Genomic DNA, 17,826 nt, shown 5'->3' on the forward strand with positions numbered 1-17,826 from the left:
TCTTTGCCTCTTTTAAGTGGGGAATCTTCTCTTCTAACTGGTATGCTTTCAAAAAGAAATTTACTTAATTCTCTTTAGCCCCCTATTTCAGTTCTGCTCGCATCTTGCAATTTAAACTGTTTTTCGAGCAAATTATGGTGAGAGGGAACTTTTCTCTGCTTGATCTTGATGCCCTAATTTTACCTTTTAATTTTAGAGCATTTTGGGTAAAAATGACCAGAATTTGATGCTATGATAATTGGTGAAGCCAGTCCTTTTCATTCTTTCAGTACATTAATGTCACGTTATAACAAAGGTGTAATGCATATCTAGATTTCGGCCTTCACTTGTTAATGTCTTTCAATCGCTCTCATTGTTTCCGACTCTTGTTCAATCATCTTTCCTAAGCTTACGTGTAGGCATCTTCTTTTCCATCATCTCTTGCCAGACTTTATAACTAAGAAATGTAGGCGTCAAGTTGCGTTCAAGTAGATTGTTTCAGGACGAAATGAGACACAGCAGAGGCATGGCCTAGCTTAAAGTAGGCGAACTCCATTCATCCTATTAAATCATAGCCATTATTTGATTCTTTGAAAAGGAAACTACTTTTTATCAACACTCACCATGGATTGAAATTGAATAATGATCACCCCCGTGCTTTTTTTACTCTCTCAGCGCATCTCTAGCAAGAGAGGTAAAAAGAGAAAAAAAATAAAAAAAATGATATATTGTTTTTTTATTTCAAAAAATCATTCTTATATATCTATAAAATAGTCAAAACATTAAAATAAATTATTTAAAAATTCTTTCTTTTATCAATTAAATTTTTCTCAATAACTTTTTTTAAAAAACTAAAAGTACGAATATTAAATATATTAAAATATAAATAGTTTGTTAAAATAATTCTTTTTTATTAGAGTGCACGTATGAAAAATCATATTTATATTATTAAAAAACCATATCAACAGTCTCTTACTCTTTTTAATGTATTTTGTCATTAAAGATACTTGCAATCTCATAAAATCAGATCAACCCTTTTCCTATCGTTGGTAATAAGTCCAAACACAGGAGAGAAACAACATTATTGTGTGCTAGCTCACTACGAGCCACTGATTTCTCATGTGACTGCACTGCCACAGCACATTAGATTCTCTGTTTTATTATGCCTACACTGTGTGGTTAGTAGTTAAACTATGTAATTAGCGTACGAGGTTTTGTGTTTTGTTTTTCGAGATGGGAGAGATTAAGCTGTTTGTGTCTGCGATTATTAAGCCAGGCACGTGTTTTAGCTAACTTTCAACTGTCGCAACATATAAGCAGCTGCTGCCTGCTTCTTGTAGAGTCAGCCTTGTCTTTAGATTAAGCAAGGACTTGCTGCTGATTCCACTTCACGCCACCACATTCCTTGATCAAATTTCAGGCCGTGTTCTTAAGAAAGGATAAAAATGGGCGGTGTGGAGGAGAAAGGACGGATATTATAATCCATCTATCTAATTTGACAACAGAAGGAAAATAATTATACTCAGAATTGTTTATTTACTGTAAAGTAATTTTTTTTTGAAAAATAAATTTTAAAAAATAAATTATTTTTTGATATTTGATAGTATAATGAAAAATAAATTGAAAAACATTTTCTAGTATTTGTTATGTCATGGAAAATAAACTGAAAAATAACTTATTAATGTTTTATTTTTTTCAAGTTTATTAAAATAATAAGGAATAAATCTTACAAATTAAAAAGTTGAATGAGAATAAAATTGAAAAAAAAATATAATTTTATAAATTATCTCAAATAAAATAAATAATAATCAAAATAATAGAGATCAAATCTAAAAAATAAAAAAAATTAAAAGATAAAGAAATTTAAATAATAATAATAAACATTTCATAAATTATTTCAAATAAAATAACTAACAATTAAAAGAATAAGGACCAAATTTGATAGATAAAAAATTTCAATTAAAAAATGATAAGGAAAAAACAAAATAAAAATAAGGACAAAGTTAATATAAAAATTAAATTCTAAGAGATGAAATTGAAAAACAAATATTCAAAATAATATATATATATATATATTAAAAGTTTGAGGACCAAATTTGATATAATCAGTAAATAATATCATATTTCTAAATTTTTCATAATTTTCAGAAAGTGTTTTCCGCCTAAAATAAAAAAAATATTTTTTTGAAAATCAAGCCAAATTTTTTTTTGACTGGAAAGTGTTTTCTGTTGACCGGAAAGTGTTTTCTATTGACCAACTTTTCTAATGGCAAACAAACACAGGAAAGTTTAAAAAATAATTTTTCAGAAACTACTATTTAGAAAATAAACTCACCATCAATCTCTCCAGATTTAGTGGGATTATAAATTACAAATGAGGAAGTTCAAGAATAATCCTTTCATAGATCTTCATCGGTTGTGGCAAATAAGGAAATTATCTGTCGTCTCCCTTCATCCATCCCCTCTCATGGCTCTATTTATAAAAAAAAGGAGGAGGAGGAGGATGAACATGATAGAGTACGAGGTTGGAAAGTGAAAGGATGGATCTTCATCTTTTAATTAATTTTTTTTCAATCTAATTACGCAAGGAAAAGAAAGGTGGGATTAATCTGTCCAAATTGTATGCTGCTATAGGCTGGTAGGGTGGATTCCTTCTTTTCTTTCCCAGGTTTTTTATTTAGCGTGTCAAGTGAGGAAATCATCACACCCAACCCCCTCTTATTTGTCCTCCCAGTCATTATTCCTGACAAAGTGAATAGCGGGCAGTATTTACAAAGTAAGAGAAGGGATACCGTCAACTTTTAATTAGTCTAGGTTGTGTAGGTTTTAGACTCTGAATATATTGCATTTTATCATAGATTAATATGCATAAATAATTCTAGTAGTAACAAGCGTGAATATTCTCGTTTTAGCTTGATTCAAGTCTCTCTGTTGCCAAAATATAATAATAATAAGAAGAACAATAATGCCTGCCCGTCACTGGCGTGAGTGTTGAGCCCTTGATCAGAATGACAAATTATTTCTAGTGGCTAAGCATCTTTTAAGAGGGATTTGGCGGCTAATTAATAGATGGGGATCTTTGACAATCTAGCATTCAATGTTTAAAGACCTGACCGGGTCATATCCAACCCCAGGCGTGCTTGCTGAGAAAGCTATGAAGAAAAATGCTGCGCCTAAAATTCTCATGTCATGCTGGAAAGCGAGGAGATTAGAGAGATATCCTTTGTTTTTCTTGCATGTTTAAGCATATAAAACAGATCGTAGGAGCTTTTCACATTGGCAAGTGAGGTGAGGGCTTTCACCTCTGTCTCAGACTCTCAGTCAATGGCTGCCTGTCTTCTCAAAGGTCAGTTCATGGAATGAACTTTCGAAACTGCATGGTACAAGTAGCAGCCTACAAAGGGACCACAAAGAAGATTGATATCACTATATTAAAATAATGTAAAATTATAAAAAATTAAATTGAGATAAATAAATTAAAAATTTTAAAATAATTTTTTTTTTCTAAAACGTATTTTAAACGAGAAAACAAATATATTTTTAAATATAATTTATTTTTGTGTTTAAAATTGTGTTGGGATATATTTTAAAATTGTATTTGATATGAAAAAATATTAAATATATTTTTTTAGTATTATTTAATAATTTTGATGTCATAATATCAAATATATAAAAAATATAAATTTATTTTTATGTATTTCAAGTGAGAACCAAACACATATTTAAAAAGGGAATTTGTTTTTACAGTGTGGCTATGTCTTTTTAAAAAATTAATTATTTTTTTTTAAATTAATTTTTTCATAGCAAATCACTAAAATCAATACTATTCTGGACGAGCCTAAAGCTATATTTCTGGCAACCTTCATCCAGAAAACTTCAACAGGAAAAAAAAAAAAAAACTATAACAAATATTACACTTTCAAGCAACTCTCTGCTAATCACACAACGAGAAATACAAATTTCCATATAAAACATGCTTTACCCTGAAGTTAGTGATGGTGTATAAGTCCTGGAATTAATATTTCACCATCTAATTATGAAACTAAAAAGATAAACCCAATAAAAGAATACAACAGTTCACCAAATTGCAGCTCCACTATTCACTTTAGATATCTTGTGTAGGATATTTTAGAGATAAGTTCTACTAGAAATGGTAGTAGATCCTCTTTTACTGTACGCTCACCAGTCCAAGTGCATCCAAACCAATCCAGCAAAACAGAATACATCAATCAACTATCCATTATGATGGATCCCCATTTATTTATTTATCAATTTCCTTTTGTTCTTATCAAGAAGATGAAATTCTTCGATGTGCTTCACACAAACAACGTGCCAATTGGAAATGCATGGCTTTAAGGACCAGCAAATAAATGCATGAGAAGGTGTACCTGTTCTTTTGATTGTAAAAACGGAGAACAGCCCATATCTCTTGACACGGCCAAAAGCATAATGTCATCACGAGAGTATTCCATTCGTGTCACTGTTAAGCTACGTGACTGCAAACGACCAACTGCCTTCTAGCCTCCAGGAACCCACTTGCCATAGCCATATTTCTGCTACCATTGCAGACCTGGCCTGTAAAACACAATATATCTAACAAAAGATTTACAACCACCAAAACCATCCTGCATGTTTGCAGGGGGGAAAAAATTAGAGTAATCATAGAAAATCCATGCATGTATTGGAAAGAATGCCACTCATCACTTGTGCAAGTTGCAAAGAGTGCCACAGCTAGTAACTTATACAAGTTTGTGTGTATAATATATATCTCCAGTTTAAAATAAATTTTTTGATGTATTCGAATGTGCAGCCCTCCCGATTGATCACTACTGAATCACTTCAACTTTAGATAAAAATATTTTCTTCCTTCAAATTTCTATGGTCTCCCAAATTATAAGTTGTCTATGAAATGTAACTGTTTCCCATTTGACCGCAACAGCAGTGAAAATGAGACCAAATTACTTCCATATAAATGCTACTATGGAAGCCAATGGCCATAATATCCCAACATGTCTCTATTGGATGCATGGTGGGGACGCAAGACCGGGCCTGAAAAACATAATATATCTAACAAGAAATTTACACGGGGAAGCGACAAGCTTCCCCTCACGATCGCAGCTGATCAAGGAAAAAATCTCATTTCCATGACCGTAAAGTTTTTGCGACTCTGACCATAACGTATGGTATGCCAGTTGATCTTCATAATTAGGAGGTTCTGTGAACATAACTGGAACTGCATCAGGAATGCTTTCGAGGGTGTTGAGACCATCATTCCCATTCCTTTCTGGGATCTCCTGCACAGCGCTGCGCAGCCAAAACATCAGTTAAATGCTTTTAGTTTTGGAAACTTGCACTTGCTGCTAGTTACAATAAATCTTCTCTTATGAAAAACAAATAGGAAAACATCATCAGTTTAAAAAAACTGACGTGCCATTAACTTTTTTGTTTTAATTACTATAAACGAAGAGCCTTTATCTAATTATGGTTCCAACAAAGCTAGGTCCTCCAAGGAAGAATTAATTTGAAGCCAGTCCTCCCCTTTTGTTTTTTCGATGAAGAAACGATTCAGTGTCTTCTAAAAAGATTAAACACACTGGCAACTTTCTCATCAGCTCCGCCAAAGAAACAATGGCTTCCCTTTCCTTGGATGATGGCCACACACAATTGATGTCATGACCATGGATTTCAGGGCGAGCAATTTCATGCCAAGATTCCTTATCCACGAGAGAAGCATTGCTTTTCCATAGAGCAAAAATATGAGTTGTCTGAGATGATGATTTGTCAAAGTGACATGCAAAATTCTGATGTATGGTAATCACAATATCATTTTTTTAGTACTACGTACGCAATGATACAAGATAACACTTGCAGGAAATTGACAACATGAATGTCTTCAAGGATGGTTCTTCTAAGCTCCTCCCATAACTATTTTGTTTCTTTTGTTTAACAACAACTTCAAAAGGATAAAATGATTTCTCCTTCTTAAATCCACAGGCAATAAGTTGACAAGATAAAACCGAAGGTGGCATGAATTTTCTTCTGGTACTTTTTGCTTATAATTTGTTTTTGGACAAAAACCGAAGTATACCCCTGCTTTTAATGCACCATTATGTAGAGGCACTATTCATATCGTTACATCTACTCTCTAGTGTATACTAATGTGTTTGATATTATGGTTAACTGTTGTAGTTGTGGCTGTGGTTTGAAAAAATATATGTTTGGTTAAAACTGTGGTTGGAATTGAGGTTGAACAAAAAATAGTTTAAAGTGTTTGGTTAAAAAATGCTTTTCAAATTAAGGTTATGAAATAATTAAAAATGACATATATTAATATTGATGGTTTTTAATTGAAATATTAGCTATTTAACTAATGTTAGCTATTACATCATAAAATAAACAATACTTTATATAAAGTATTTTTTATTGTTGCATTAAATTATGTTCAATTTCATCACGCATGAAATCTATTTAACAAGTAATACAGTTTCCATGATTTTCTGAGCGTGCAACAACATCATGTAAAATATTATCAGGAATAAAATTGGGATTGCGATCAAATTCTGCAAATGCTATGCCATCATAAGATGTCCTTCAAATGTAATTATGTAGTGTCATTGAATCATGTTAAACATGAGTTTTTCAAATAAAACACAATATCTGATAAATTTTTCCAGATTTTTTTTATTTTACTAGGTCACACCCGATTCAATGCATTTTGGTTTAGGCTGGACTTGGTCTGGCCCATTAACAATTAGCTGTTGTCCACTGTTCATGTAGCAGAACAGTGGAGACATGGTGCAGAAGAAGAAGGAGAAGGGAAAGGGGAAGGGGAAGGGGAAGACTATGTCTCCACTGTTTTTCAGTGTGAACAGTGGAGTCTCCACTATTCACGTTGCAGAACAGTGGACATGTGGTGCAGAAGAAGAAGAAGAAGGAGGAGGAGGGGAAGACCATGTCTCCACTGTTCTTCAACGTGAACAGTGGAGTCTCCACTGTTCACGTTGCAGAACAGTGGAAACATGGTGCAGAAGAAGAAGGAGGAGGAGGAGGAGAAGGGGAAGACCATGTCTCCACTGTTCTTAAAAGTGAACAGTGGAGTCTCCACTGTTCACGTTGCAGAACAGTGGACATGGTGCAGAAGAAAAAGAAGAAGAAGAAGAAGAAGAAAAAGGGGAAGGGGAAGAGTTGGGAATCCTTTCGTTGTGCTTCTGCAAGGCGCGCCATTGTTTATTGTGTTGTAACACAGTTGAAACAAAAGCAGTGGGAAGTTGCTTCGTGCGACCCTACATTCCAAACGCAATAAAAAATGGGGCCCATGAATAGTAACATCCATTTTTTTCGTAACCAAACGTGCAGGATCTGTGTTTTAATTATAATGTAGCTGCAGCCGCGTAAACAAACGGTATCTATACCCAGGATGTGATTGAGAGTGTTGAGAAATAACGCTTTTGAACATTTTTATTTTTTTATTTTAAATTAAATTTTTTATATTTTTACGACTGTTTTGATATTAATATTAAAAATAAATTTTAGAAAATAAAAAATAATATTTCATATATTTTCAAAATTAAAATAGCTTTAAACAACAGCAAGGAGTCATGAGATAAAACGTATTTACAAATCACTCTGATATTAAATTAATGTGATGCCTCTACTTGAGAGACTTTTCGTATTTATGTCAGTTTCAAGATTCTATTTGTTCATCAAATGGTGTATTCTGAATGTTACCTGATTAATTTTCCACTTTGTATATATGAGATCCATTTACCCAGTTATAATCAACTCGAAGAACTTTTGCGGACTTACAATGAGGAAAAATACATCATGCATGAAACAGTTCCTATGTGATGAATAAAACATAACATGGTCATGACCCAACTGCTAACATGTATTCACCAGACCTCACCCATGCAATATCCGTCACTGCAGCAAAGTGCCCAGATGGAACTTTCTGCAGTTGCCAATTATCCACATCAACACCAACATTTTTCCACAGATGGAAAGCCCCGCCATATCCATGTGCTGGAATCGCATTTCCATCTGGGCTCCAGTGCCCCCATAAAATCCCAGAGCAGAATAACTTAAACTCCCCAACAGTGACCGCATTCATCCAGATACCACTTTTCCTTTCAGGTTGCCAGATTATCATTGTCTTGTCCATTGAAGCTGATGGGAGGTAGTCCCTTCTACAGATGCAGTTGAAGGAAGCTGTCACTCCACTGAATACACCCAATCTTCATGTCCAATTTCGAGAGATTCTAAAGATATCTACGTGAGAAATAGCTAGCACTCGCTTGGATTTGACATAGCTGCTAGTCCCAAGAGCCTAAAACACTGGATCCCATAGGAATTTTAAAGTTAAAAGTGATTGGACTAAAGCAATACTAGAATAGATGATTTCTTGGGAATCACTGTACAACTAAACTCACATATAAGTCTACATTCACACACAAATATACAATCGCCGGTGACTCGAGTTAGTGGGCATTTTCCCTTGTGATTTTGCTCTTTGAAATGACTGCTCAATCATGGATGGCATCAAAGTGTCGTGACATAAAAAAATAAAAATAAAAAAATGAGAAAGAGCCAGCAACATGTTAAGGACCCTTGATATAAGATGCCAGGCTTATTTCCTCTTTCCTATATGTACCCTCGCTGTTGGTCAGTGAAGCCCTAAGGGTCATCTTCCATATGCGTATGCCTTTATTGTCCTAAGACGAGCTTACAAGCAGAATGCTCTGTTTGCTTCATCATTCATACATATGGGTAATTAATGAGAAGTGCAAACTCCTGATCCAATCTGTATGTGCTTTCAAATTGCAAGCATGGACATACTATAGATATATAAGAAAAGAAACTGTATGTTTCTAATGCACAGAAAAGATTTTGTGCTGGAAAATAGGTAGGTTTAGAAATTTAGAGTTGGAAACCCTTCTGTCCTCTCCCCGCAGTAAAGATGAATCATGTTATCCAGTCCTCCCATAGCAAGGACCCTATGCGCCCAGAATTTCCATTCAATTCTGCCAGCGAAAGAGCCACCATAGGCTTAGAACCAACAGATAGGGTCTCCTGACATGACAATTTACTTTCACCTGAAACAAACAAACAAAGCTTTAATCATTATCAAGAGCAATTAGTGCAATGCTTCATCAAAGATGACAAAAAAAGAGGCTGGTATGGATTAAGTGTTGCACAGAAGCCATTATCTGTACAGAATATAGATGCAGACAAAAACAGTTCACACAAGCAAGTGTTACTGAATTCAATCAACATTAAAGATGTCAAAATGCAAGCAAAACCTGTAGACTGATTACAATAACCATTTCTATACAAAAAAAAAATATTCAAACAAAATTTTAGATGGAAAACATGCATTGATCAACTTAAGATAGTCGACAAAATAATCTCCATCAGATGTCAGCTTTATGGTAGCTTTTGGTCTGTTTTATAACAATGTCATGAACAAACACTAAACATTGTTTAGCTTTATATTTTGATGTTGATGAGAATGACATAGTCGACAATTTTTACTTGCTTACTACCAGCAGTAGAAGGGAGGACCAGTTCCCACACATAAACTGTACTATCAGAAGAAGTAGATGCAAAGATTGAATCTGTTTCAGAAATAATAATTCCAACTATGCATGTAACCCCCTTCTTGTGTGATTGTGGGCAACTGTAACACTTGCCTCCACTGAAAACGTTGTGTTGGATCACACTAGATATGTATGTATGTATGTATGAAGGACCGAATTAAAATAATTGCCTTAGTAACTATGTATAGAAGAAGAGCAGAGTTGTATATTGAATTAGTTAGGTGTGTATTAGAGTTTATATAAAAGTAAGAAACAAGGGTAAAATAGTGAAAAACTTATAAAAAAAAACTTTGTATAACTTTTAAAATGAGCTTTTCAAATTTATCATGTATTTGAAAAGTTAAAAAAATATTTTTTCCAGTTTTTCTCATAAGAAGTATTACGTTTAACATGAAGTTTTGATTTATTTTTTTTTAGCTTCAGTTTTTTTTAAAAAAAATAATGTATTTTTTTTGTGTATTTAAAAAAAAAAAAACAAGGCAAAATCCATAAAATTTGTTACAGAGGAACACAATCCATGAAATGAAACAACTAGAGTAGAGTGGTAGGGTAAAACGCACAGTTAATTCTTTCTTGTAAAAACTTTTCTATAGCTTGTATGGGATTCGGAAAAGAGGAATCTTATCTTGTGTAAGTTTGCAGAGCGGTACACGTCATGGGATTCGTAAGCTTCTTGTGCCACATCGACCTATTTTGTCCCCACCAAAAGTCAAAATTGGGGAAAAACAAACGAACGAGATCCATCGAGAGAAGACGCAGAAAGGACGAAGAAATAAAAAACCCACCGGCCCATCCCATCCCCACCGCATCGCATTTTCTTTCCTCGTTTTTTGCTCTCTCTACACCCGGAAAAAGCAAAGCAACTACCGCCACCAATCAAAACCAACATAACCAGCTCCAACAGCTGTTCTTTTCTTTCTTAAAAATCAAAGACAAGACACACAAAGACACCCGAAAAAATGGCAACAACATCAACTATCCAATCGGATATTCGTTCTGCTCTCCACGCAACCAATATCATCATCTCCAATCCCAGTCTCATCCTCTCACGCGCCACCTCTTCCTCTGCGCGTTGGTCTTTTTCTCCACGACCTCTAATATCCTCGCACTATAGGATTTCAACTCCCGAGTCGTTTCGAGTGAGAGCTTTCTCCACCGAGTCAACTGAACCTGTCGTCAAGGTTCCAGACAAGCCTCCGATTTGTACCGCCGACGAGCTCCACTACGTCTCCGTGTCCAATTCTGATTGGCGTCTTGCTCTTTGGCGCTACCATCCTTCTCCTCAGGTCGGCCCAACTCACTCTACATTCTATGCTCTAGTTCATTTAAAATCTTTTTTCTTAATCATAATTTATTTTCTAAGTTTTTTTTTTTTTTTTTGTTATTTGATTACAGGCGCCTCCAAGGAATCATCCGCTATTGCTATTGTCTGGAGTTGGGACTAATGCCGTTGGTTACGATCTCTCACCTGGGGTAATACTCTTTCTTTGCAAGTCATGTTTAATGCCATTTCAAGCAAGATACATGTGAATTACTTGCAGTAATTACTTGATTTTTTAGGCAAAACATTATCTAGGAAGGCGAGGCACGGCGTGACATACTCTTGGTTCGTAATATACGTTGTGTGTCATGTGAAGTTTATCAGAAAATGTCTGGTTGGTTCTAGTTATGAATGACATTCCCAAATATCTCCAATTCTCTCAAGTTTAGCTTAATTTTTTACTGCTTCAAAATACTTGATACAGTGAAATCAGATTTTAACTTTTAAGCTTGAGTTTGAGTTTCCTGTTCCAATAAATGCTGAATGATTATTTTGTTCTGTCCTCCTTTGTAGCACGGGGGATCTTAAAATCAATTCTGCGTATTTTCTCTGGCTGTGCAACACTTTACACTTTGCCCTCTAACTGATGCTTGTTATATGGTTGCAGTCTTCGTTTGCACGGTACATGTCTGGCCAGGGATTTGAAACATGGATTCTTGAGGTTCGGGGTGCTGGTTTGAGCATACAGGGATCAACTCCTAAAGATATTCATCAGTCTGCCCATGAAGTTTCTGAGGAGATGGAAGCTGTAGCTAAGAGTGTGACTAATGGAACTCTGTCTGTGGACCAGCAGCCAAGTAATGTTCGCAGTCCCCCGTCAGATTCTAGGGTTTCTTTTGTCGAAGAGGACTCACATCTAGCTGGGATTGTATCCGTGTGGGATGAGTCAAAATTGGTGACAAAGTTGACAGAAATCTTTATGCGTTTGTCCGAAAGACTCTCTGGCTTTCTCAGTGAAAGTGAGTTGAAGATTATGTTTGCAGAGTTGGTCGATCAGATATCAAAACTCTTAGTAGATTCTCAATTATCGGAACGAATGAATGAAATAAGGGGAAAGCTTTTGAGCTTGTTGGAAGCAAGACAAAACTCAGCTATTGCTGGTCAATTCAGGGATCTGAGTCAAGGGCTTGTTAATGTCATCGAGGAAGGTCAAAAATCTGTTTCACCGCAGTTGTTTGACTTGCAGGAGCGTCTTTCATCAATCATTGAAGATTTCCAGAAACAACTTGACTTGATTGTGAAGTATGACTGGGACTTTGATAATTACCTGGAAGAGGATGTTCCTTCTGCGGTGAGGTGACATTTTATCTTGCTGAGACACTATATGCACTATTCTTTCTCTGCAGTTAACTTTTTCAATCACAATATTATTGCTATGATCATTGAAGTTTGGGTAGGAATAGTTCTTGGATATTCTTCATATGTTTATAAGCTTCACCTTTATCCTTGAAGATGGAGTATATAAGGGCCCAAACCAAGCCAAAGGATGGTAAATTGCTTGCTATTGGACACTCCATGGGAGGCATCTTGCTCTATGCAATGCTGTCTCGATGTGGTAAGATACCATCACTTGCTATGTGCATCATATAATTGTAAACTCACCTTCTCACAATAGACATAGCATGCTTGTTTCCCCTCTGTTGGGTTTAGTAGATGTGCTTTTCCAGCATGTAAAAATATTCTTTATAGTTCATGCAGGTCCCCTTAATATGTTGGAATCTGGGTTTAGTCATTTTCCTCAAGCTTTAAGTTTATAACCTTTTTATGTCCTACAATCAATAAAAGTTCTTTCTGCTCATCTGAAGTGTCAATGTGCAAGTAGTGTTTACAAATGTTCAATGTATTATTGTGTTTTTCAAGTACTTCCTAAAACCTTCTACCCTGGAGACAGCAGATATCATGGATCAGAATATAGTATTATTGTGTTTTCCTGTCTCTAGCAGTATCATTTGCTTCTCATGATATATATTTGAGCAATTCTGCAGTTTCTATTCTTTTCCTTTTCTAGTAGGCATTAATCTTGCTTCTAAATTTTAAACAATTGAATGCTAGCTCGTTTAGAGATGATCACTGACTTCCAGGAAGCCTGAGTCCACTTGCCACCAGTTTTAGTTGCATTAAGTCACCAAAGAAATATACAATGGAAGAAAACAAGAAAAGAAAAAGAAAAAACCTTGCTGAATGTTTCATGCCAGCTTTTGGATGCTTCACACAGCATTTACAAATGCCTGATTGTTATGAGTTTATGTCCATAAATAATTTACATCAGTAGATGTTACATTTGAACACGAGGACCCAATGAACACTTGTAGTATGGCACTGATATTTGCATATTAATTTTCTTCCTTTACTTCAAGACTTGTGTTGGGTCCACATAAGAGTAAGATTAATTAAAGAATTCAAGGCAGTTCTTTCTCTTTTTTGAACTCTGGAGTTGCTGTGAAGGTAAAACCATTGACATTGCATGTTTAACATGGATAATTTAGAATGTTCTGCCCATGTCTTTAGCGACATTTGTCAGACTAGGCTGTAGTCTGGAGAACAGTAGCATATGGGAGTGTCCGAAACCTCTTATGTTCTAAATATGTTTCTAGTGTTTCCCATGCTCTCGTTGAGTAATGATTACTTATATAAACATGTGCTTAATTAGTTTATCTATTGATAGCATGCCTTTATTGCAAGTTTCACCAACCTGGAATAGAATTTGAACGTTGTCTTCTTTCCATTCTCGTAGGATTTTTTTTTTTCCTTTCATTTTCTGATGATAATTACAAAAGGAAATAGACGTATCATAATGTCACTAATCATTTTTATGTTTGGTTTATCATATTCAAGGCTGGGATGGAAGAGATTCTGGATTGGCTGCCATTGTTACTCTGGCATCATCACTTGACTACACACCTTCAAATTCAAGACTCAAATTGCTTTTGCCCCTTGTAAGTTGACAACAAAATTCTGCACATCATCTCTTTATTTGTCTGGATCAGATGCCTACTCGTTAATTTTGTGAGGAATAGCTTTGTTTGAGATACTAATAATGGGACTATTGTCATATAGGCAGACCCTGCTCAGGCTCTTAATGTACCTGTTGTTCCTTTGGGAGCAATGCTGTCAGCAGCATATCCTCTCTCAACTCGCCCTCCTTATGTCTTGTCTTGGCTTAATGATTTCATATCGGCACGGGACATGATGCATCCAGAGTTGTTGGAAAAGCTTGTCTTGAACAACTTTTGTGAGTATAGTTTTCCTATTGAGCAGAAATGTTACCTTTTTATTTGTTCAATTTAGGAGCAACCTGTATTTGATCTGTTTAGATTTTTTAATCAATTGGGATTTATGCCGCTTCTTTCTGTCATATGAGGTGATGACATGCCCTCTCTAATGTAATAGACGGGGGACAGACAGAACAGCAACTACTGAATTAGCATGGAATTGTTAGAAATCAAGAAATATTTCCGTTGACACTGTACATTGATGATAATGACAGTGCAAAAGTGCATCGGGAATATGGACCCAAGAAAATTAAATTTATATGTTACACATACAGGACATAGATGCAATCTCGACTCTATGCCATGTTGAAATGTCCCATAATTGCACAACTGATCTCAAGCCTGGATAAACGGAAAAGGTTATGGTGTCAGTGGTGACTGATGAGTGTAAAACTATGGGAAATGAGAGAGTTAGCAGGAGTGATTTGTTCATCTGTGAAAACATCTGTTCAAGTAAGTAAATGAGACTGAGGCAGGATGTTAAGGAAAGAGGAAAGTTAACAGTATTGTTCTTATGAGGAAAACCTCATTTACTGTATTTAAAACACACACAAAAACATGCAGACATGGCCCTGGAAGAGTGCGATGCTGTTCAAGATTATCATTTACCTGCGTTAAGATAATTTCAATGGAAAAGGTATCAATTTATTGCTGTTGACCTGGTGCATATGCTTGACCAAGATGGGTGAGAAAGGGAAAAACTGGTGTTAACAGATTTAAGGGAGTGTTATTGAAGAGAAATTTCAACAATGAATGATTGTGGATTTAACGCATTCATCTTTACTTTAATTCATTCTTTCTCTTGTCCATTTCTTGATTGCATTTGATTATCAAAATAATATCCCCGTTCATAGAGGAGATAATCTTGAGCTTGTCTCACAAGAACTGGCATGAAGTTATTCCCGGTGGTTTCATAACTTTATTTGTTGAGACTGTCCCCCTCCGCTACACACACTTGAGGATGGGATGGAGGACTCTCCATTGCTAAATTGAAACTCTTGTTTGAGCATCTTAAGTCCTTACTCTGTTCTTAACTCGTTTCCCCCTTTTCATCATCTTTATTGTCCTCTTTTGTTAACAAATGTTTTGATTATTTCTGGCAGGTACCATACCTGCGAAACTTATATTACAGCTCACTACAGCTTTTCAGAATCGTGGGTTGTGTGACAGGAGCGGTAAATTTTTCTACAAGGATCATCTACATAAGAGCAATGTACCTGTATTAGCCATAGCAGGGGACCAAGATCTGATATGCCCACCTGAAGCTGTTGAAGGTGTGTAAACTACGATAATTTGTGTAACCGTCTTCAGTAGATGCCAATCTTTTGCTTCTTTCTCATGATGATTTGAATGCATCAGAAACTGTTAGACTCTTCCCCGAACATTTGGCCTCCTACAAAGTGTTTGGAGAACCTGGAGGTCCTCATTATGCGCATTATGATTTAGTGGGGGGGAGAAAGGTAAGCGGTTCGTAAATGCAGTAATGGTTAATATCTTGTTTGGTAATTTATCTTCAGTACTGTGTTGTAATGTGCCCCTTTTCTCCTCACAGGCGGTGGAGCAAGTTTATCCTTGCATAATTGAATTTCTTAGTCGATGTGACTTGACTTGAGTATCCAGCAAATGAAACTTCATTACCCACGTTATTCGTTGCAGCAGCAGCATACATTATTTTCCTACAGGCTTGAAATACGCCTCTTGGATTCTAACCCCTGCCCAGCTCCATGTCAAATGCCGAGTAGACATGCATATTTTTGGTGAAGTTTTTGCGTTGGGGGAAATTGCCGGGGTTGGTTACGAGGTGTACACAGGGAAGGAATGGAGTGTATATGACCATTAATCCTGTTATTTGGTCAGGAAAATCAGTTAAAAGTATGCTCATTACATTACAATTACAGTTTTTTTTTAAAAAAAACACTAAAACAGAACCTACTTTTATTGTGCCTCATCTCTTAAAACTGGACACTATTCATTCTACAGTGACTTTTCGGTCCTCAAACTTTATTTCTTTACAAATACGTTCTTGCACTTGATGTTTGCTTCGATTTATATGGTAGGATTCACTTTTGCTTGCATGATGCATGTTATCGTGTATACGAGGTTCCTGCGAGAATTGTCAGTGAATTCCTTGTCAGATTTATATATATAAAAAATAATTTGGTGAAAATTTTTTGAAAAAATGAATGATGATTTCCCGCATTCATCTTTCCTTTAATTCAATCCTTGTCCATTTCTCGATTGCATTTGATCGTCAAAATAATATCCCTGTTCATACAGGCGATGATCTTGAGCTTGTCTCAAAGGAACTGGCATGAAGTTATTCCCAGTGGTTTCATAACTTTATTTGTTGAGACTGGAGAGTTGAGACTGTCCCCCTCCGCTACTTTGGGACAATGCAGTTTGTCAATTGTCAATTGGGACAATGCAGGATGTGTAGCTAAATGACTTTCCGTTTGCATAGTAGGCAGTAGGAACCATGATTAAACTTTCATTGTTTCAGGAAGACAGTCTGGTTGAGGTTGTTCTAGACATGGTCGAAATCCTGCCTGTTTACAATGACAGGGATGAGAATTGGAGAGGACCGTTGATGATGTCCCTTGGAAGTAGGGTTCATAATTAACTGTTGTTATCCATGCATATTTTTATCTACATTAGACAAAAGCTTCAAGTCAGTTTCAGTTTACTATGAATCTTGCAAATTGATTTAAGTTTTTTTTTTTTTTACTTTTAATTTATAAAAAGTCATGAATATACATTTAAATAAAAAATTTAACTCAGTTTCATAAAAAACTTTTGATTTAATTTACAAGTTATTTTTAAAATAGAACATTATAAATTAAAATAGCAAAATAACTATTTTACTATTGTTACTAACAAAAAAAAAACTGAGGTTTTTTATTGTTGTGGATTGGAACATTAATAAAAAAAAACCTAAAATGGACTGGTCCATCACTGTGCACCAGTAAACAAATATTTAAAATAATAGACATGTTTTTTGTTTTGAAATAAAAAAACAAGTAAAGAGTATTAGATCGGAGTCCAGGAGGGAAATATATACGAGGTCTCGCTCTTGCCAGCTTTATGTCCAGGTGTCTGTTTTTTTACCGGTGATGTGCTTCTGATTTTAACTAACCGTGTCGTGTCTTTAATGCTGTTATTTTAAAGAAATTAGAGTATTTAAAGAAAGTTTACGCTTATTTATTTTTATGTTTTAAAAATATTTTTTTAAAAATATTTTTTATTTTAGTTTTTTTAAATTAATATTTTTAAATTATTTTAATATGTTAATATTAAAAATAATATTTTAAAAATAAAAAATATTTTTTTTAAAATATAATAATCAACACTAAACACTCTATTCATCATCATAAGACGTGGTTTTGTCATCGTTTTTAGGTCTAGTTGGTTGTGTATTTTAAAAAAATTATTATTTTTATTTTAAATTAATATTTTTTATGTTTTATATATCATTTGGATATATTAATATTAAAAATAATTTTTTAAAATAAAAAAATAATATTATTTTAATATATTTTTAAATAAATAATTTTTTAAAATAAAATAAAAAATCTGCTCTGAAGGTCCTTTCTACCATAATCATTACTTCCTTCTTCATCATAATTCCTACATGATGGAGCAGTCATGTCATTGTGCCATC

The 17,826-nt window shown here is 34.8% G+C and overlaps 1 protein-coding gene and 1 pseudogene across 1 annotated transcript; one reads left to right on the forward strand and one right to left on the reverse strand.

Moving 5' to 3' along the window:
• Positions 1-3,326: 3,326 nt before the first annotated feature.
• On the reverse strand, positions 3,327-10,384 carry LOC133705267 (elongator complex protein 2-like; annotated as a pseudogene).
• Positions 10,337-16,060, forward strand: LOC133705855 (uncharacterized). Its single transcript, XM_062131257.1, has 9 exons — positions 10,337-10,861; positions 10,971-11,048; positions 11,504-12,187; positions 12,349-12,451; positions 13,732-13,832; positions 13,954-14,128; positions 15,272-15,442; positions 15,528-15,628; positions 15,721-16,060. The coding sequence occupies exons 1-9, from the start codon at positions 10,535-10,537 to the stop codon at positions 15,778-15,780; spliced, it is 1,800 nt and encodes a 599-aa protein (XP_061987241.1). The 5' UTR covers positions 10,337-10,534; the 3' UTR covers positions 15,781-16,060.
• Positions 16,061-17,826: the final 1,766 nt, after the last annotated feature.

This window comes from Populus nigra, chromosome 10 (genome assembly GCF_951802175.1).
Source record: "Populus nigra chromosome 10, ddPopNigr1.1, whole genome shotgun sequence".
Lineage (NCBI taxonomy): Eukaryota > Viridiplantae > Streptophyta > Magnoliopsida > Malpighiales > Salicaceae > Populus > Populus nigra.